Here is a 21,734-nt window from a genome sequence, read left to right on the forward strand (position 1 = left end):
ACTATTTACGTCATGTGTGACGTGAGAGGATTCTGCAATACGTCAACTGGAATAAAAATGTCGGAAATGCTCGTCAGGCAATAAAAACCTTGACATAATACTGTCAGACGCGACGATTACCTGATTACGCTTCACAGCTAGCTAGTTTTGTCGGGAATAAAAAAACTCACATGGCGGTTAATGAGTATGATTGTATTTAATGTCTAGACACGCAATAGACTGGATTCTTAAACTAGATACTCATTAGATTAATTAATTTATTACGGGCCTATGCTATGCAGAGGCTTATGGAATTAAGGAATCGCATTACAGTATTGTTCTTATTATGTTAAATTGATTGTTAAGTACTAAATCTTTATTAAAAATATCACAATTACTTATGTCAGTGTCAGTTCGTAAAAGTATTGTACTCGTATTTATACTTAAGAGTGCCCGGCAAGCTCGGTTCTTCATAATACAAACGTAGTTACGCTCTCATTTTAAAACAACTAGCTAAATTTCTCTGAAACTTTGTACTTACAATAAGATAAGGTACCTATATCTAGAACTGTAATTAGTTTATGTAGCTTCAGATACCATATAAAAAAAATATATACTCATACTCATACTTTATTGGTAATATAAATTACAGGTCAAGATTTATTTACAAAACTTGTTTTTGCTCTATTTCGTTTGTTTAATAAACTGGAGTTATATGTAAACTAATTACAGACCTACTTAAACCTCATGTCATTGTATATGCAAAGTTTCGTGACAATCCAACACGTACCTAGTTTTAAAATGAGAACGAAACTCCGTTTGTATGGGAAGGTGAAATTCGGCCGAGCTTGCCGGGGACTTTTAACAGTTTTAAATGTGCGACCCAGAAATCTCTTGGCGACACCGATATCGGTAGGTTTCAATATATTTTTACGCTTGACTTGATACTAGGATTGTTATATGTTACTAGCTATACCTTCTAAAACTATTATATCTATCGTACGGCACATCCGAGAAAACGCTTCTCGCTCGAGGAATGATACTGGGAGTTTCCTGGGTTTCTAAATCTAGTAGAAGGTTGGGGCTTACACTCTTGCTCTTCCCTATGTAATACGCGCCTACTCCTACCACCCCTACTACCGTAAATGCACCTACTGACACAATTGTAATAGTAAAGGCATTCCAGAAACTACTATCCTCCGAATTTTCACGGTCCTCCTCTGGTTCTTCAGTGCCGCTATCTATACCTGGATCTTCGGTGCCTACGTCTGGACCTTCAGTATTATCTCCAGGACCAGGCGGGTCTCCTGACCCATCTATTTTATCTGTATCACCATCTGTATCTATTTCATTAAAAGCGAAAATGAATTCATCAGGACTACTTAAATCTTGCATATTTGTATATGGTGTATTTCTTATTACGTCACTTGTGAGTCTTGTGACTCTTTGATCCTTTATGTCGCTTTGAGAATATGTTAAGTTACCAGGCATGTATCGCAGGGAGTCGACGATTACTAATTCACTGGGAAGGCTTCTTCCAGATATTTGCACCTGCGGTAAACAAAATAAAAACAATTCGATTGTGATGAAATAGATGTTGCACTATCCTTTAACCTTTTCGACGCCGTGTCAAATACAAAAGCTGTCACTCGGATGCCACGTCACCGAAGTGTCAAAACTGAAATTTAACTTTATGCACATGCACGTAGGTCTATGTTACTCTGTGGTCTGTGACGGATTAATCCGTCTTTGGCGTCGGACCTGCGGTGCCGATATATCCGTCATTGGCGTCCAAAAGGTCAAGCAATTATCAGATTTCACAAGAGATGTTTACCTCACATCTCAATCAGCTCACATACTATAAAATCATGTTAGAAAAATACTTTCTTAGGCGAAATGGTCGGGTTTTTATATTAAAGGAAACATGAAAAAAATACACCTCCGGCAAGACTCGAACTTGCGGCCATTGGGGTCTTGGCGGAGGTGTAAATTTTTCAATTTTTCCTTTAATATAATTTTTTTTAGTATCGGTCGCAGACGTTCCTGCTTGATAAAAAAATAGTGAAAGAGTCAGTTATTTTAGTTGATTGTATTTTAGGCGTTTAAGATTGTTTAAATGTTTGTTTTTTAATTATGCTAAGAATTCACGTAATGTAACTAAGGATTCAGCATATTTAGGTACTTACATAGCCTATTATATGCTCTTTGATAGGCACCGTAACGTCGACCCAGCCTTGCACAAAATTCATGTTCAACCGCTGATACCTGACCGACGTAATAACTTCATCTCGATCATCAAACACAGAAACAGTTATCCCACTGTATTGCGATATCGTTCGAAGGTATACTGTAACTTCTAAGGTTCCTTCCAGGAATGAGATAGGGAATGTTGCAGTGCAACTATTTCTTAGAGCACGAATTGCTTTCGATCTTCCTTCGTATGGCGGCACCAGCTTTAAATATTCATAACTCACTAAACTCCATCGAGTCGTATTCACACATTGTCTGTCACTATAAACATCTGAATAATGTTCGTCGAAATAATAAGACACTCCGACCAAGTCGTCACTTATTACTGCCACAAAAGCAGTAATAAAAAATACTAAGAATAACATTTCATGATGTCTTTTGCAGCCTTTGTGTCAATAGGGAAGTAGATGAAACACTGGCATTTTAAAAGTGCTGTAAGTATTATCTGAAGTGCAGGTATTAAATGTATTTTTAGATTAAATTGCTAGATAAGTCGTCAAGTGTATGAGTGTACATTTTAATCAAAAGCATAATGCAAGTAATGAAATTAATATTGATGATCAAAACAAAATTATGATTCCTAGATAGTTAATCTTTTTTATTTATTGGGTTAGTTTCTGACTTTCAAAAAAATACCTAAACTTAAAAACGCTAATTCACATAGATTATGATTGAGATTTTTTTTTATTAATACTATCGCAGGCTAGTCGTATATGCATAAATATCTGGGCGACCGAGCTTTGCTCGGAAAACATATAATAACTCAAAAATGCGCGTTTTCTCAGAGATAAGACCTGGCTAGATCGATTTTTCGCCCCCGAAAATCCCCATATAGCAAATTTCATCGAAATCGTTAGAGCCGTTTCCGAGATCCCCGAAATATATTAATATATACAGATAGATAGATAGATATATGAAGGGTACACGGAAAGAACATGTCTAGTCACTTTTTTTGGAAAATTTGATTTTAATCTTAAAATGTAGAGCCCTTAATGAACTATTAGTTACAACTTCTGTTACCGCTGCAATTATAAATATAACTCGTTTTTGTCTCACTTTAAAAACACCTATACACGACAATAATATGGTTAATTATCCACATCGTTCCTTTCAAACCGCGATAACTCAAAATGTTGTCAATGTGACTAGACATTATTATTTACAACGACGGGACTTAATCGCGTAAAATAAGTATTAAACCCAAGTTAATAAACAAGACCAAGTTAATAAACAAGACCAAGTGCGGGTAGTTCGAAAAACTCGCGCGCCTAGAAGATGTTGATGTCAACTTTAGCCAGTCTTCTCCGAGACCACGGGGACAACGCCGTCCTCGAAACGTCGGAGGTGGGTTTAATACTTATTTTACGCGATTAAGTCCCGTCGTTGTAAATAATAATGAGTAAAAATCGTGAAAGTTTAAATCAGTGACTAGACATGTTCTTTCCGTGTACCCTTCATATACAAGATTTGTTCGTTTAAAGGTATAAGATTATTACGATGACTTCTGATACGTATGTATAGTGGTGGACCCATCAGCTGTTTGTCTGGCTGTAGAGTGGTGCCATTACCCCACGTCCCGAAAAATGTAGTGCATGCAACCAAAACTTAATAAAAAACCGGCCAAGTACGAGTCGGACTCGCGCACGAAGTGTTCCGTACCATTACGCAAAAAAAGGCAAAAAAATCACGTTTGTTGTATGGCCCCCCTTAAATATTCATTTTATTCTGTTTTTAGCATTTGTTGTTATAACGGCAACAGAAATACACCATCTGTGAAAATTTCAACTGTCTAGCTATCACGGTTCATGAGATACAGCCTGGTGACAGACGGACAGACGGATAGACGAACAGACGGACAGCGGAGCCTTAGTAATAGGGTCCCGTTTTTACCCTTTGGGTACGGAACCCTAAAAACCGGCCAAGTGCGAGTAATGGTACAAAGGGTTCTGTACCATTACGCAAAAAAAGGCAAAAAAATCACGTGATGAAGCAAACGTTTGTTGTATGGGAGCCCCACTTAAATATTTATTTTATTCTGTTTTTAGTATTTGTTGTTATAACGGCAACAGAAATACATCATCTGTGAAAATTTCAACTAGCTATCACGGTTCATGAGAATACTGATACAGCCTGGTGACTGACAGACGGACAGAGAAGTCTTAGTAATATAGGGTCCCGTTTTTACCCTTTGGTTAAGGAATACTTTTACGCACGGCTTTTCAAGACTAACGCTTTTCGGATACCACAGGACTAAAGAAAATACGTTTTTTGTCATAAATCTAATTTTTGATATAAGCTTTTATCGCAGACTGTACTTTTCTTTTAACAGGAAACTAAAAGGTACTCATCGCGACAATTGTAACAAACCCAAACACACACAATTAAACACAATTAATTAAATTAGGTTGCGCTCTTTTATCACAGAGTTCCTATTGATTCGGTCAAATTGTGTTTTTTGAAAAACAAATTATAGCCAGCTGTAAATGAATGTAGTGTGATACCTTTAGATATGGTGCTTTACGCACACTAGTGTCCCACCCCCTCCCCCTGACGCAACCCCCCCTTTTATCATGAAATATGTCTCGTATCTTTGTTTTCACGAACATAGTATTATTATAAATAAATAATAAATAAATATTATAGGACATATTCTTACACAGATTGACTAAGTCCCACGGTAAGCCCAAGGAGGCTTGTGTTATGGGTACTCAGACAACGATATATATAATATATAAATACTTAAATACATAGAAAATACCCATGACTCAAGAACAAATATCTGTGCTCATCACACAAATAAATGCCCTTACCGGGATTCGAACCCAGGACCATCGGCTTCACAGGCAGGGTTACTACCCACTAGGCCAGACCGGTCGTCAAATTATGATTTATTAAATTAAAACCAGAGCTTAGAAGTGATAATTTTAGTTTTTAAGGTAGGTTTATCTGTGCTAAATTGCATTATTCTAGTATATGCTAACAGTCAATGAGCAAAGCCGCAACGGACAGACAGACGGATACCGACATGAATACTTAATCTATAAGGTGTTCCTAGTTAATTATGAAACTAAAAGAAAGTGGCTCTTTTTATAAAGTAGAGTATATAAATATGTATTACATTAGGTACATAATATGATACATAATTCAATTTACTTAAAATTCAGTAAATATTTAACAAAAGCTTAAACAATAACGTATATACTATATACTCGTACTTGTACAGTCAAGGGCATAAATATATATACATTCCCAAACTTTCAAAAATATGTGTACGCTCTTACACCTGAGACAATAAAGTCGTGTTCACATATTTTTGAGCGATCACTATCGTCTGGATCGATATTTTTGCCTTCGACTGTACATACCCAGATATTTATTTACTTACATTGCGGCATTTCCTACAATAAGAAAAACTACATACAATTAATTATTTGATCTTTTCTGAGTGCAAGTCAGAATCAAACAGAGTTTACGTTATTATTTTTAGCAACGTAAGAGCTTTCGACGGATTCTGCATACATACTTTTGACTCTTGGAACAAGATACGGCTTTGGAAGATTATCAATATCTTCATATACTTGAGGCTCTTTAGCCCCCTGCCTTTTCCCTAAAGCGAAGCAACCCCATCCTAGTAAAGCTAATAATATTACTGGGATTATTACTGCTAGAGAAATAGTAAGGGGTGTCCAGAAATCTTCAGTGTTAGAAAATTGAAATGATCGCTCAGTGTGAACTTGATGACTTAAAATTGAATCGGCCTGTATAGCTTCAGGTGCAAGTTCGCGAAGTAGTTTCTGTTGTTCTGCAGGAGAGTAGTAGCAGATTGATTCGACCAGGATTTCCGAGTTTGAAGAAGCTTTCCCAACGACCATGAACTGTAAAACAAATAGATTAAGAGATATATTTTTTTATTCGTAATTAACATGTGAATAAACATATTCAAAAGGTTTGTGCAAAATATAATTTGCATCACGGTGATTTGGGGCAAATTTTCTATTTATAGTTTATTTTTAAGTTTAGTTTTTAATTTTAGTTTTTAATTTAGTTTGTAATTTTTATTTTAAGGCATTTTATAAACTTATTATTTTACTCAAAACTAAAGCGTTTTAATTTTTTGACTTTTTTTAACAATTCAATAGAAATTAAATCTGCATCACATTAAAAATAATCGTCAATTTAAACGATATCCCATAGAAAGCACATCTTAGCGCTTTCCCGGTTGCACCACTTGCATCCAAGTCCGGGGTCTGCATCTGCTCGGGCAAACTAATCATAATAATTGGCAAAGGCACTAAGTTTCTTTTCGATGTTATCCTGCACCGATAAGCGACTAGTTTATACAAATGTTCACATCACCAAAGATGATTCATTAATAAATAGGTGTGTTATAGCCATTGCCGTCGCAGATAAATATCACCTACCTATGTAATGACTAATAGGGATGATGACACATGTTGAATTCTATAACAAAATCTAGTAAAATAAATAGATAGCAAATGGGCAATTTATCACAATAATGTGGATAAATATTAAAATAATATATGGAAATAATACAAAAATACAGGACCCGAAAGTTTCAAAATTTAAGTTTTTTTTAACTTCCAAAAAGGAAAAATAAAAATAATAATACATTTTATCCAAAAAAAGATTGTACTGCAACTATACCTATATATATAAACGCAATATTTTACCGACAAGAACGCAATTTTCTTGTTTTGTCCATATTTCAAGATGGGCTCTCAGTGACCTTGACGTCACGTTCACTTATCGTTTTGTTAGGAGCGTTTCGCGAGTGAAGTACGACTGTCGAATTTTGACTATCATTTCTGAATGTTGTATTGCTTTAATGCAATGGGTCTCATATAGACATTTGATCCTAAAACAAACCTGATCGATTGATACCATTAATGAAAATATGTCATCTAGCCTATTATATATTTGTACAGTTATGTGCAGTCAGCTGCAGAGAAAAGGCACCCCCCTGCATACAAAGTTCTGTAAATTAGTATGGACGTGGGGTACCTTTTCTCTGCAGCTGACTGTACTAAATTAATATCGCACTTAAAACCTAAATCAACATTACACAAATCAATTTATAATAAGGGCGCCGCAAGTGAACTTGATGACTGTTGTTATTTATAGGTATAAGTAAGTCATTCTTTTAGGGCGTTCGCTAGCTGACGCGGTTGCACTGAGTGGGTGAGCACGAGCAACGCTAACTTGCGCGGCTCACGGATGCGTGCGATGGATTTTAAATACCTACAATGACACCCGCGCCAGTTAGCCGACACACCCTTAGCCCCACTTACACCATCCTGCTAACCCGGCGTTAAGCGGTTAAACCTGGAGTTACCATGGTTACCAGTACAATTTGACACTTGGTTCACGGTTTAACCGGTTAATCCCGAGTCAGTGGGATGGTGCAAGTGGCGCTTTTTATGACTACAATGGAAATAATTCTTTTCTAAAACTTTTTAAATCAGTCTATTACTTACATAACCATCGTAATGTGGTTTCCCCTCTAATATTACTTCTAAAACGGTCCATCCATACCCGACTCTGTTGTCGGGTTCGAGGAGGGTTGTTTGGCCAACAACATTGTTTTCTTCTGTCTCATACACTAATACTGTCAAGTAGTCTTCTACAGCAATTGATTTCGAGTAAACCTTGACTTTCAAAATTCCACCACTAGCTAATGATAGTGTGTCTGAGGCTATACAGCTCGGATTTGCATTGGGAGTTAATACATTTAAAACATCACTCTCATTATCTACGCTTACAGTGGTCACACTGAATGTACCGTTGAATTGTGCTTGGCACCTCCTATTATCACTTGTAAACAAATTTTCTATATTCTTTTCACATAGATCACAACTCACTACACCAAGCATAAACAAAACTGACAAACACTTAGCATATTCCATTGTGAAAATTTTAGAACACGATAACGGCAACTTCATTTGTTCATTTTCTAGGTTAATTTGGTATGTCACATAAGTATTATCGCTGATAAGATTGAGTTGTGGCTCCATTAATGGAATATCGATTAGATACATTTCATAGGCGACGCAGAAATTTCTGTTATACCCTAAGTAGGTATATGCTTTCGTTAGTTTATTGATATTTGATATTATTTAGGGATCGTTTTAGGTACGTGTCTGCCGACGTCAGAATTCGTGGAACATTAATTAAATTAAATTAAATGCCAACCTATACTAATAAAAACTGACATTTACTAGCGCCGTTTAAACATATATTGCTGTAATATTATTTACAGTAAGTAGTCTTTTTTAGACTTTGCCGTTATTCTGACAAAAGTGATAAAACGTTTGTATTTGTGTAACTATGTGTGGCCAGCGCCTAATAAAATACGGACGCAACATAGGTATACGATAAATTACAGCTATCTTACCATCACTAAGGCGTTAAAAGTTTTATATTATGTACATAAATATAATCTTGTCAAGGAGGAACCCTTCTTACTTGCGTTTATCCGCACTAATTTATTAGAAAAAAACATATATTATTCCAACAGAAACGTGTGAACTTTGTGGTAAATATTCCGATATTGTCAGGTCCTTTTATAGCAAAACGGTAAGTATGGGACCCCGAGGACGCTACAACTTCTAAATAAATATGGACATATAAATAATATTAGTGGAGGAAGGGCCGCAGGGAACCGATCCCAATATTACCTACTTTTGAGTTTCCGGAGGCTTCGGGTCGGGAGGGATAAACTGTGACAAAGGCGACGGGTCATTTTAGATGTTAGGAAATATTCTAATTGCGGTATCTTGAATAATTTATTAAGACGTTTGCAGAGTTGAGTAAACACAATATGTCAATAGTACGAGTACATGTGCCAATGCAAGTGTGGAAAGTGTGTTATTAATTACGAGCTCCGAGATGTCTTTTATGAGCCGTAGGCGAATGTAGGACACGGGACAAGTAATGTACATGGTATGTACCATGTAATGCACATAAATAAATGAAAATAGAAAAAATGTTTAATGCCAAAATTTGTAATTAACAGACATCGGATTTTATGGGGCAGAATTTATTGACAAGTAGGGAGTTCCTATATCGATGCTTCTCTCATGTACTGTGATCGCTTCAACGTTTGTTTGTAAATATAAAATGTTATTCAAAGTATTAACATGAAACAAAATAATAAATAAATTCCCTTCCTCTTTATTTTAAAGGGATTTTTGAAACTTCACTCATCGTCATTTTTGTAACCTAGCGATCATATAGAATAGGCTTTGTGTAAACTTTATCATCAACCTCGAAATAATACTTACAAATAATAAGTTACAAAAGAAACCGGGGGCGATCACTTTAGAGAAAAGTATCGATAATTTAATTTATCGATATAGGAACTCTGTCTGTAAATTCTGCCCGATAGAATTCGATGTCTCGTAATTAACGTTGATGAAGGGCAATATCTATTATTCCGTTAAAAAAAATATTTTTATAGGAACCGTGACGATATGAAAATTATGTTCTTATATTTTATTAAAATATGTACATTTCATTTTACAATAACCGACAAAAACAAAATCTAAAAAATAATCTAGTTATATATGTAAGAAATCCGCAACGCAGGCTTCGTCCGGTGGCTACAAATGCAAATCAGCCACATGCTTCGTCCCAAACATACCAATCATAATATCCGCAACAGGATTCTTATTTAAAAAATAATAATAATCAAAGTTAAATAAAATTACCGTCAAGAATCGTACCTGGCTCAAATGTCCCCAGTACGCTGGAAGCGTTACCGCGCTTATTGGCCAACGGGATCTGTTGGACCAGGTACGATCCGGACCTAGGGTCGCACCCCCTGTCCCTCAGCCGCCGACCCAAATCCCTCACAAAGTCCCTGGCCTCCACAGCCCAAGCTGCCCAAGGTCCCGCAGTCTCGACTGCAACTGGCACAAAGTCGTACTTTGGTTCCAGGGCAGAGTACTTGGCATGCTTGCTTGGCTGTTCCTATATAAAATTAGATATAAGTATTTATTTATTATAGTTTATTCTCATTTTGCAACTTTATAACAGATTTCAAAATTCTAGGCGTTTCTTGAAGACCTATGTTGTTTATACCCTGCCTTTAATGTGAATCTAAGAGACCACGAATTAAAAAAAAAACTTCCTAGGAAAAAAGGCTATCAAAAAAACTATTTGAGATACTAAATAAGTTTAAGCAATTTGTTGAGGTTTTTTCCTTTTTCTTCGGATGGTTTACGAAGTAGCTTCTCACTGAATCCGAATTTAAAATCCCTGGTGAGCTCTTAACGCCGTCGCTACCGAGGATGTATCTTACTTAGATGATCGAAACACATAGATGTGGCGCAAATTTCTGGTGTCTCTTTTTATTTTATTATCGTACCTACTCTATTAACAACAAATAAATTATAATTATTTAGTTAGTATTTAGAATAAGTTTTTATTTATTTAACTATCCATTACATACACATTAACAACAGAAATCTAATAATATACCTATAATATCATCTTTACTTCAATCATGAAAAAATTGCGAATGAGGCTTTTCAACTCCTGAACTCCTAAGTCCTTTATCACAAATGTAGCGATATGGTAGTCAATATAAAGTCATGTCACCTCGTCTATTACGGGAACAAAATATTTAAGTATTATTCAAAAAACAAGTTGAACATAAAAAGAAACAGTACGCAAGACAGATAAGTGGGTTTACCTGGTTTACATTGGATGGGGTTCTATGTTGCTACCCATTCGCTTCAAGTTGGCTGTTGGTGATTGTTACATGATAACGTCACAGGTACAATTACTAGTAGGTACTGTCGACAAAAATAATTTCGTTCTTTATTTTTTAATGCTCACTTTATTTAATAATTTTTGTAATTGTTTTAAATTTAAGTAATAAAAATAGTTTTAAATCTGTGGTAGCTGAGTGGATAACGCGTCAGAGGGGGTGATGCGGGTAGGTAACTGCCAACTTGAAGCTAACGTGTAGTAGGTAGATAGACCTGACCCATTGTTAAAGCCAAGGAAATATTTTTCACATCAGCAGCTCGAACAAGCCTACTTTCGTCACTCCCTGGAGTGAGGAAAGTGCGACTTTACTCACTCCAGGGAGTGAAACAATGTAGCTTTTTAATTTAGTGAAGGCCATGAACTTCATACTTTTATTACATTTTTTTATGGTACGGTACGGTACGGTCCGGTCCGGTCCGGTCCGGTCCCGTCCCGTATCGTATCGTATCGTACATATTATAATACTTTTTTTTCTGTTTATTCTGTGTAATTCGAAATACATTTTAACCTTTAATATGTTCTCACTACTGAGGTGAAAAATTATGTGTGCAACACGAGAGCAAAGTTATTTTACATCTCGTGTTTTTGAGTCCCTCGCTACGCTCAAGATTCTACCTTAGAATCTTTCGCTTTCTCGGGACTCAAAATAAACACTCGCAAGAAAAACCAACTTTCCTCTCTTGTTGCACAAATAACTATTGTCGATCTGAATCTATGTCGTATCCCACCCCATACATACGCGTGGCTCGGATGATAAAAATTATTGTTTTAGATTTTGAGACATGTTTTGGGTCCTGTAGAAGTGTACTAGTAATGAAGTAATCTTTGATTCCGAATCTAGCAAATGCTCCTACTTTATAATGAGTTCACAGCCAATTAGCTAGCCACGCTATCCAAGGAGCGGCAGTCGAAATTAAAATTGTTATTAATTTTACCAATAATTATAAGTATCAGCGAAATGCACTGCAAGTAAGGTAATATTAAATCAAGATCAGACTTCTAAAGCTGGTATTTACTGTTATTATGTCCATCGCATCTTCTTTCTGTAACGTTAATCTAAGCGCAATACTTAGGAGGCAGGCAGCGAGAGCCACAACAAAGCCTGTCAAGTTAACTTCACCGCCATTGTACTGTTCAATGCAGAAAGAAATTGGCTACTTTCTTACCTGAAAAGAATTCGATACCTCAGGTATTGAAAAGTTTCGTTTTGACGTTATAGAAAATTGAGCGCAACGACTTTGACGTAACGCAAAATGAGGGTCCCTTTGTAAGACGACATTGTTTTATGAACGTGAAACTTGATAAGAAAATTTACTTGTCGCCGATAGTGAAGTTGTAAACTGAGAGGCTAAGTTAGCCAATGGTTTAGTAACATGTTTTAAGGCCCCGTGGGTTCAGGTTTTTCTCTCACTCTCAATGGACGTAAGCGTGAGCGAGATGGCTGTAATGTGCGTGCCCGGAATCGCGGATATCATGATTTATAATTTTTAGTCAGTTTTAACAAAAAAAGTAATCGATAACTACCATCAAAAATAAAATTGCGTATTTTTAGGAACATTTTTAATATTTTTCGCTAAAGTGTAAAAATTTATACAAATTCTCTAACCTATGTTAAGTATGTTAACCTATGTTCGTGATTTTTTCCATAGAAAAAAAAAGTCAAGAAATCAGGTTTCGAATAGATGAAGTTACTAGAGAAAGGCATCAAGATTAAATTAAATTTTTGCGAACCGTATTGTGATCTAAAAAAGCGCTACGACTTTTCAAAACCTGCTGGCTGAACCTAATGCACCTTAACAGTGTTAAATATTTTTTCTCAAAAATGGACTGCAGTCGACGTTGCCGGTTAAAAAGTAGGTCGCGAAGTGCGTAGTTTATGGTCAGTCAAAAAATTAAAAAGTTAAAAACATTGCAGTCTCGATTTCGGGACTGCAATGTTGCATACAAATTCCATTATTTGTCGAGTTCCAAACTTTTTAAAAGTTGAAGTGGCCATATCAAATGAAGGCATAGGTCCATTAAACAGCCAAATAGATGATCAGTACTTATTATTGTAATGTTGGTACCGCGACTATTTAGGTGTCTCAAATAGGTTGGCGTATTTTCAGCAGAAAAATACACTTCCATTTTTAATTTAAAAAATAAAACGGCGGCAAAGCAAATCTTTTTAGTTTTTTTCTGTGAAAATATATACATAAGAACGTTGCTTCTGTAAAATATTTCTATTATATTTGCATTTATTGCGCCATTTTTGAGAAAAGCACTATATATGACTCGGCTGGAAGGCTACTTGCTGGCTTCGGATTCAATTAAACGGACTCCCAAGGTCGTCCGTTTAAAACGAATCCTCAGCCAGCAAGTAGCTACTTCCGAGCCTCGACAATAATGTACTATTTTTTTCAAACTTAGAGCCATAGAATAGGGTATTTGACTACTAGTCAAATTAGTTTCTTTTTCGAACTGTCGAAACGATTTTGCTACTATGGAATTTATATGAAACACTGGCATGTGACGTCACAATCAAATTACCTACTCTTTATAGTTTTATGCGGGTTTTAAAATAGAAATAGTGTCCAAAAATAACTGCTGTCTATGTTCTCTATTAATCTTCTGGTGCTTTATTTCATGCATGGTGTAAAATAATTTATTTTAAATACAGTCAAATACCCTATTATGTTGATATTCATTAGTAGTAGTAGTAGTAGTAAACACTTTATTGCAGAAAACAAGTACATAACACAGAGAGGATTAGAATTGTTGTACTTCTTAAACTCGAAAACAGGGTACCTATTTTCCGTTTTAGGAATCTCCTATTATTAGTACAAATAATTAATTTGTAAATGACAACTAAGGACCATCAGTCAGTTTACCTTTACTTTTATTTATTTTGGTTTTTATAATAAGCAATGCCATTTTAAGGTATTATACTAAACATTGTTATGTTACCTACACACGCATATTTTTAATCAATATTACTGCAGGTATCAGTAGAAGGCCATCCTAGCAGGCCACGTAGCCAACGTGCCAATCGTTAACGCTCCGTAGCGTATCGTAACAGCCTGCTTTCTCTATCACTCTTCTATACTAGTGCGACAGTGACTGTTGCGTTTCGTTCGATACGGAGCGTTAAACGATTTCACGTTGGCTACGCGCCCTGCCAGCCTAGCCAAGGTGACAACCGCTATCGCTACGACAACGACACGCTTTGTGTCTCTATCACTCTTCTATATTAGCGCGACAGTAACAGTTGCGTTTCGATCGCCACGGAGCGTAAACGATTGGCATGTTGGCTACGCGGCCTGATTAGCAATTAGCCGGCTAAGCTAAAAAGCTATACTATTATTATAGCATATTGCAAAACCTATAATTGGCTTTCTAATTCTATTATAGTTTTTAGATATGTATAGCGCTGTTGGTTTTCCATGTACCAAAATAAAATAAAATAAAATATTATGTGGTCACGTTCTAGATACTTTTCTCAACAAATGCGCAGAAATCACAACCTAAGTTCAATTCAATTGATGTAATTATACTGCAATATTAAAATACTTAACATACATATACATATAATCACGCCTATTTCCCGGAGGGGTAGGCAGAGACCACGGATTTCCACTTGCTGCGATCCTGACATACCTCTTTCGCTTCCTTCACTTTCATAACATTCCTCATACACGCTCGCCGGTTTAGGGTGCTCTTGACCTGGCCTTTCTTCAGGATTTCCCCGATCTGATCAGAGAAAGTCCGCCGAGGTCTGCCCCTTCCAACTCCCGTCCGAAAATACTTAACGTCATTATTTATTACAAACTGAAATTAAAATAAAAACAAATTAATGTATTTTTTGTAAATAATTTAATTTGTTCTAATACTTATAACAGTATTGTCATTATTTATTATCGAGCATGTATAAGATTTTTTAAATTAGGTAAATTAATAGTATTCTGAATACGGAACGATCGTATAATTTCTGCTACCTATAATTTCTCTTTCACTCGGCATCATTGGCTATTGTCAGCATCTTAACCAAAGCGCGACATTGAGGTGCGCCTGCATGACAAACTGCCATCGTCCTATTTCAGTTCGCAGATGGTTTTCAATAGAAAATTATCCATTATTCAACTCGCATTTTCTCCTGAGACTTTTACTCTATTTCTTATTTTAACATTCCTTCGCTTGTGTTAAAAGTGCAAAAACTGCACTGTAAGCCGTTGGCCCGCCGGCGTTTGAGCTCTACTTTTAATGCGTTTTTAAAAGTAGCTATTCGAGATGGTTTTTGAGTTGAGCGTCTCGGCAGCTTGCTGGAATAATCTCTCGTTGATAAAAGGATTTTAGATTATGCATAGTTGAGGTTTTATACCTACTTAAAACGTGGCCTGAAACTTAATTGGTTTTGTGTCGAGATTTAATGCTTTTAGTTAGAAAATAACGTCGGGATTATCATATTCCCTTAACTGTGTTAAAAACATTGAATGCTAAGTTGTGAAAATAATATCTAATAAGATATACTTAGGTGTAGTAAATTAATATAATGCTTGATAACACATTATTCATGTTATATAGGGTATTTGACTGTATTTAAAATAAATTATTTTACACCATGCATGAAATAAAGCACCAGAAGATTAATAGAGAACATAGACAGCAGTTATTTTTGGACACAATTTCTATTTTAAAACCCGCATAAAACTATAAAGAGTAGGTAATTTGATTTTGACGTCACATGCCAGTATTTCATATAAATTCCATAGTAGCAAAATCGTTTTGACAGTTCTAAAAAGAAACTAATTTGACTAATAGACAAATAAGTACCCTATTATGTGAAATAAATACATTCAGATTTAACAAATATGATACTAACCTAAACCTAGTATGTTCCTTATAGCCAGGTATCATAAGTTGTACTAGTAATAGGTACCTACCTACATATTATACTTTCAACTAGTGTTCAACATTCCGCTTATACTAAAATAATGCACAGTGGGTAAAGGAGGAGTCTAATTGATAGATTTACAAAGCATTCGGTAAATCGTGAAGGTGTCTGATCTGATCATTGTCTGATTGTTTATGGTAAGTGCGATTCAGTTCTATATGTACAGTTCAGTTCAGTTCTATGAAGCAAGGAAATAAAAATAGTTCCTGGTTTGATTTGATTTATTTTAAACGCGCTTGAAAAGGCGCACTGGAGAGGTGCATATAGAAAGCGCGCAACTGTAGGGCGCACAGGTAGTGCACTTGGTGAAGGCGCACATGTAGAGCGTAGGTGAAGGAAGCCGCACAGAGATAAAATAAGAAAACAATATATGTATTATAGTTATGAACTGATTTTGATACGAACTTATCGATCATCTTGGTGATTGGTGCACATCTCACGCATGACTTTCACTTTATTTCGTAGATTAACAGACTTCAAGGTCGTATCAAAACCATAACAAATTGTTAAATCAGAATCAGGCTCCATATCAGCAGTAGCGTTTTTCTAACATTTACTGCAATATATGTGGATAATGGTTCTCGTTTATATCTAGCTGGCAATTAGTGAAATTGATTTATTTGCCAGAGTCTATATCAGGATTATGTTAATATCCCACTGTCAAGATTTACTGACTAAATAGAACTCGTATGTAATAATGAAATGCATTTCGGGCATTAATTCAGGTTAGATAGTAATGCACATAATGTAATGGGTTTAGTAACATCCCCAAGCGAATTAATGTATTATCATTTAATGTTGTTGTACGGACACGTATGTACTTACCTATATGTAATATGTAACAATAAACATGTACTACATGTAGTAGGAAATATGTAATAAGATACGCTGGTTTTCCATAACAGCGCAGATAGGTATATGTAGGGGAGCGTGGGGGAATTGGAACCTACTAAGGATATTCATTAATAATTAAAAATGTTTTAATAATGGACGAAAGCGATGCTTGTATATTGATATCTGCAATAAAAAACCGGACAACGAGTCGGACTCGCCCACCGATACTTACGATACACCATACTTTTTAATATTTATTGTTATAAAATATCAACTGTCTAGCTATCACATTTCATGATATACAGCCTGGTGACAGACAGACAGACAGGCAGACAGAAAGGCTGACAGTAGAGTCTTAGTAATAGGGTCCCGTTTTTACCCTTTGGGCACGGAACCCTAATAATTTTATAAACATGAAGAAGAAAAATACTTATCATTTGTGCTGTAATCGGCTATACAAAATAATGTAACGACGTATTTAAATTGCAAGTACCTATGCGACTTAGAATGAGAATTTTGCAAGGATTTGCAGTATTTATTAAAAATTCTAGTAGGTAGTCCTTTCTTTCTCACAAAAAAAGCAATTAAAATAAATAATTGGACTGTGTAATATTATTATAATAAAGTATAAGTAGTGTATAATTACCTTATTTTTAAAGTGTTATCGTTTTTATGAAACTATTTGAGAACAAGAAGTTAGAATCAGAATCGGTCGGGCTCCAGGACCAAGCAAGCGATTTTTAAGCCTTGGTGCTACTACATATTTTATATAGGTACTAATTAAAATCTTTGTAATACAGCGTATTATATTACAAATTCTTATCATTTCCATACAAGTCAGCTATGAAAAATAAAGCTCTTTAACATCGTTACCGAATTGAAATCCGACGAACGCAAGTTTTGATTGATCGATCGAACTTGTTCTGTGGTGCTGCCGTTTGCGGTCGAGGGCTTTTTGGGTAATGAACCCAATCGTGGCTTCGTACATTGTATTTCAGTGTCTTTCACAATGGTATTCCGGACATTTGGGACGCGTGCGCGGAGCCGAAGCCAACACCGAGCGAATGCTGCCTTTGCTCGTGCATGTCTATCATGGGATGCACGCAGTGGCAGCACCCGCCAGGGTGTAAGGACTATTGAGAGTTGATAGAATCTAAAATAAACTAGGCTATTGGGTGAAAGAGAAGGACTAAATACTAGGCTATAGGATATAAAACCAGACGCCGCCTAATAAAATAGGCCCCCATAAAAAGTGTCATTTAAGATGGCTCAAACACAACACCGGTGTGAGGGCTAAGGGTAGAGAGGTGTCACTGGACTTTAAACCAACCAACCCAAGCCAACCCCAACCAACCAACTAACCTACCAACCAACCACTACGCCAACTTGCCACTTCTACCCTTGAGAACGCAGCTTTCGCGACTCCACTCTGGACAATGCTTTCCTATCCACCACCATTCGGGTGACAAAACTCCCCGGCACTCGGGTACGTGAGGTCGCTTCTCCCGAACAGCTCGCCACAAGCTGCCCTGCAATTATAAAAACTATCTTTATCGAATGACACGACATTACTATACATGCAGTTTATAAATCGAGTGACGCTGGATGTCATTACTTGCACTTCTGGTTGTGTGCCTGCCGTAATCGATGCAGAACATTATAAGTAAGGTACCGTTGGCTGTTTAAATGTGTAAAATTAATATTATTGTCTAACCTTAATAAACGACCAAATTCTAGAGCCCCTAGTTTTAAAGGTAGGACCTTTAAAACTAGTTCAAATCCGTTAAAAATGTTAAAATCATATAAAAGGTAAGAAAGTAACATATTTAGGTAAAGAAAATTTTAAACTTTAAAGACTGGTAGGTAAATCTTTTACAAGGACGGTTTTGGATACTTATAACGGAGCAAACCGTCTCTTGGTAATTTCTTGACTAGCTATGTCGCTATAGTTCACTAAAATTCTTTGCCTCGAATGCTTGTTCTTCAACAGATTCAAGAGAAAATTGTTTCTCTAGACAACTAAGTTAAGTTACTACCAGCAATAAAACGCAATGCAAAAAGAATAACGTCCATGCGCGTATGAACTAGTCAATGTTACAAACAGTCTATTCTGTCGGTTCCGGACGATTTACGCAGGCCGATACCGATTCTTTCCGACTACACGTCGTTAACTGGAATAGATAACATTTGTTCCGGGAGATGGTGTACATTCGTTTGTCGGTGAGGTGTCAGGATGGCGCGTTGCGGGGATTTTATGGCTTTTTAGATTGTTGTAGTGGGCGGCTCACAACACATACGACATGCATACTCAGCTTCAGCTCCGAAGGAACTGATTTTCGATTTTTAAAGGCAAGTTTTTAAAAAGTAACGTTAGGCATAGTGGTAGGTAATCAGGTAATCACTAATCATCCATATATCCATCTTTATTCTCTCGCATAAGTGCGTCCTGTTCGTTTGCCGTGGACATATAGGTACCGGACATTTTTAAGTAACCTCATGCTTCAAAATACATAAACTGCTGTCCGCGCGTTAATTCCGTGCATTCGGAGGTCGAGGAAGTGGGGGGTGCGCCGCGCCCGTAGGTACAAAATGACACCAGTCACCATCGCCTCCTTCATGGCGCCCAACATTCCTAACATTCCTCAGCCGTGCACGGAATTCGCGCGCGGAGAGTAGACGAAAATAATAAGTACCTACTCGTATTTAGTCAATATTTGTACATCGATGCGTTAATTTATAAATATAAAGTTATGTTTTATGTAATACTTACGCGGCATTTAATCAGATTACTCATAAACATATTTAAATAAGTTACTAATAATATATTATGGAAATCGAATTTCTGAAATAAATAATAATTTAATTTAAAACAAATCACTACCCGTCAACTTGAAAGTTTGATGGTTTGGCCCACTGCCTTTAAAACACGTTTTTTGCTATCTTTTGACCTACTAACATGAGTTGCGGTCTCGCGCGCCACTCCATACATCTTGGACTCGCGCGGGAGAACGTAACTCATGCTAGTCATGCTAGACTGTTTGAGCTACATTATGTTTTCCTTTACCAATTTTAATGCTTATGCTATTTATTTTTTTCAAAAGAAAACTCACTGAATACAGAAGTGTTTTAAAGTTAAAACCATGTTTACCAAAAGTCACATAATTTTGTTTGTTATGACAAGACAACAGAACTAATGTTGCCACTAAGATTCGCTTTTAATTCCATTTTATTTAAAAATTTCTCCAACTTTTTGTAGTAATGCTTAACAAGAAGAACACGTTACTGTAATGCTTGTAAATACACTAGGTTCTCATACTGAACCCGGGTAAAGTTCCGTCTGAATTGAGCCATAAATTCATAAGGGTATCAGGCGTGTCGCTACATGCAACACGCAGATCACTTTACCAATAGATGAAGCATGTAAAACGGCTCGCTCCCATAATAATTAACCTCTTCGAACAGGAGAACGTTCTCAACAGGATCTTTGTTTTTATTTTCTTTGTTATCTCGATCCGAAACTACTGGACCAATTAAGTTGAAATTTGGTACACATATATAAGTTTGTGACCCAAAGATGGACATGTAACGTAAACATAATAATTTTAAACACGGGGGCCACTTTTGGGGGGTAAATGAGAAAATTAAAAAATAAAGTTTGTCAAACAATATCGTGTTACATATTGAGATGGTTGACATGGATTTATCTGTCCATTTATTATACTCGAAATGGTTTCCAATAACGTATTGTCATAAATTTTAGAAAGCGTGACAAGGGTTAGGGTGTTGGTAAATTTTAGTCAGAATTGTTCGAAAAATTAGACAAAAACCCAATCTATAGCCATTAAGTTAAACAAAAACAATTCACGATTTATTGACACTAAAATAACTACGCCCAAAGAATTAAGAGGAAATAAACAATGGATGCAACACGACGCTAAGGCAATTAGGCAAAGACGGGAAGACATAAATTTAGTTGTACAATTGATTCTTTGGAATAGCCAGTCAATGCGAATTGATAACAGATGTTGACGGAAGCGAAATTGTGAAAAAAAACTGTGGCGGAAAAAAAAGGTACATTTACTGAGAATTGGGGAGGGCGGGATCTAGGATGGTCGAATGGTCATTCTCCAATCACGAGCATGTAAACGCATGGGCCGAAAAAATGAAGCCCGGACAGATTTATTTGGGGTTACCATCTCTCTTTCCAGGGGGAGGAGTCTCTTGAAACGGGAGGCAAAGCAGGGAACGGGATTTGGAAGTCAGTCTGAATTTGGGCGCGAGTCGAGCAAGTCCGGCGAAAGGTTCGAGTCACGTTCAGAGAGAGAGCCTGAGTGATTGGTGGGCTAAGTTTACATCGCGGGAGAGTGGAGTGCCATTACTAGTGTAAATAAATAGAAGTGTTTGTGATCCACTGAGGTGGGAGTTTATGCGACTCGAGAGGCTTCGAGGAGCTAATTCTAAGAGAATAAGTGGGGCTACGGGAGTCCGGGTAAAGTATTTCTAACTTTATGCATAGTAAGTCACAGGTTGTTTCACAGCTTTGGTAATAGAATCGAGAGCTAAAGCTTCACAATTTGCTGCGGATTGGGTAAAATGGATACCTATCTGATAGCTTACAACATTTATCCCACGGGGCAGAAACAAGGGATCCGGCAGTGGAACCAAATAGAAATTGGAGTCGCTGTCGTGGGGGTGATCATACTTACCATTTTACTAGCGGCATTATGTCGGGAGATCTGGAATAAGGGAGTCTGCTGTCGTCGCGGGGGAGTCGTTAGAGGTCCCAGGGCCGGGGGGGATTCTTCGCGGGTAGATATTGAGATGGGCGAGATTTAAATGTAATGGGACCACTTTGAGGTCTGACTGTGAAACTACCTAGACGCGCTGTAGATAAGATGCTTTTCTAGAATAATGTATGATAAGTCAGTGTGTCTCAACCTCGGTGATA

General features: G+C 36.6%; 2 protein-coding genes across 2 annotated transcripts; both read right to left on the reverse strand.

Annotated features, from left to right (window-relative positions):
- Window positions 1–284: 284 nt before the first annotated feature.
- On the reverse strand, window positions 285–2,662 carry LOC134748705 (uncharacterized). Its single transcript, XM_063683474.1, has 2 exons — window positions 2,166–2,662; window positions 285–1,530 (listed from the first exon to the last, which is right to left on the reverse strand). Exons 1-2 carry the CDS (start codon window positions 2,592–2,594, stop codon window positions 946–948), a joined length of 1,014 nt encoding a protein of 337 aa, XP_063539544.1. The 5' UTR covers window positions 2,595–2,662; the 3' UTR covers window positions 285–945.
- Window positions 2,663–5,608: 2,946 nt separating this feature from the next.
- Window positions 5,609–8,290, reverse strand: LOC134748890 (uncharacterized). The gene is made up of 2 exons (XM_063683721.1): window positions 7,725–8,290; window positions 5,609–6,104 (listed from the first exon to the last, which is right to left on the reverse strand). The coding sequence occupies exons 1-2, from the start codon at window positions 8,283–8,285 to the stop codon at window positions 5,688–5,690; spliced, it is 978 nt and encodes a 325-aa protein (XP_063539791.1). The 5' UTR covers window positions 8,286–8,290; the 3' UTR covers window positions 5,609–5,687.
- Window positions 8,291–21,734: the final 13,444 nt, after the last annotated feature.

The sequence above is a fragment of the Cydia strobilella genome, chromosome 17 (genome assembly GCF_947568885.1).
Source record: "Cydia strobilella chromosome 17, ilCydStro3.1, whole genome shotgun sequence".
NCBI lineage: Eukaryota > Metazoa > Arthropoda > Insecta > Lepidoptera > Tortricidae > Cydia > Cydia strobilella.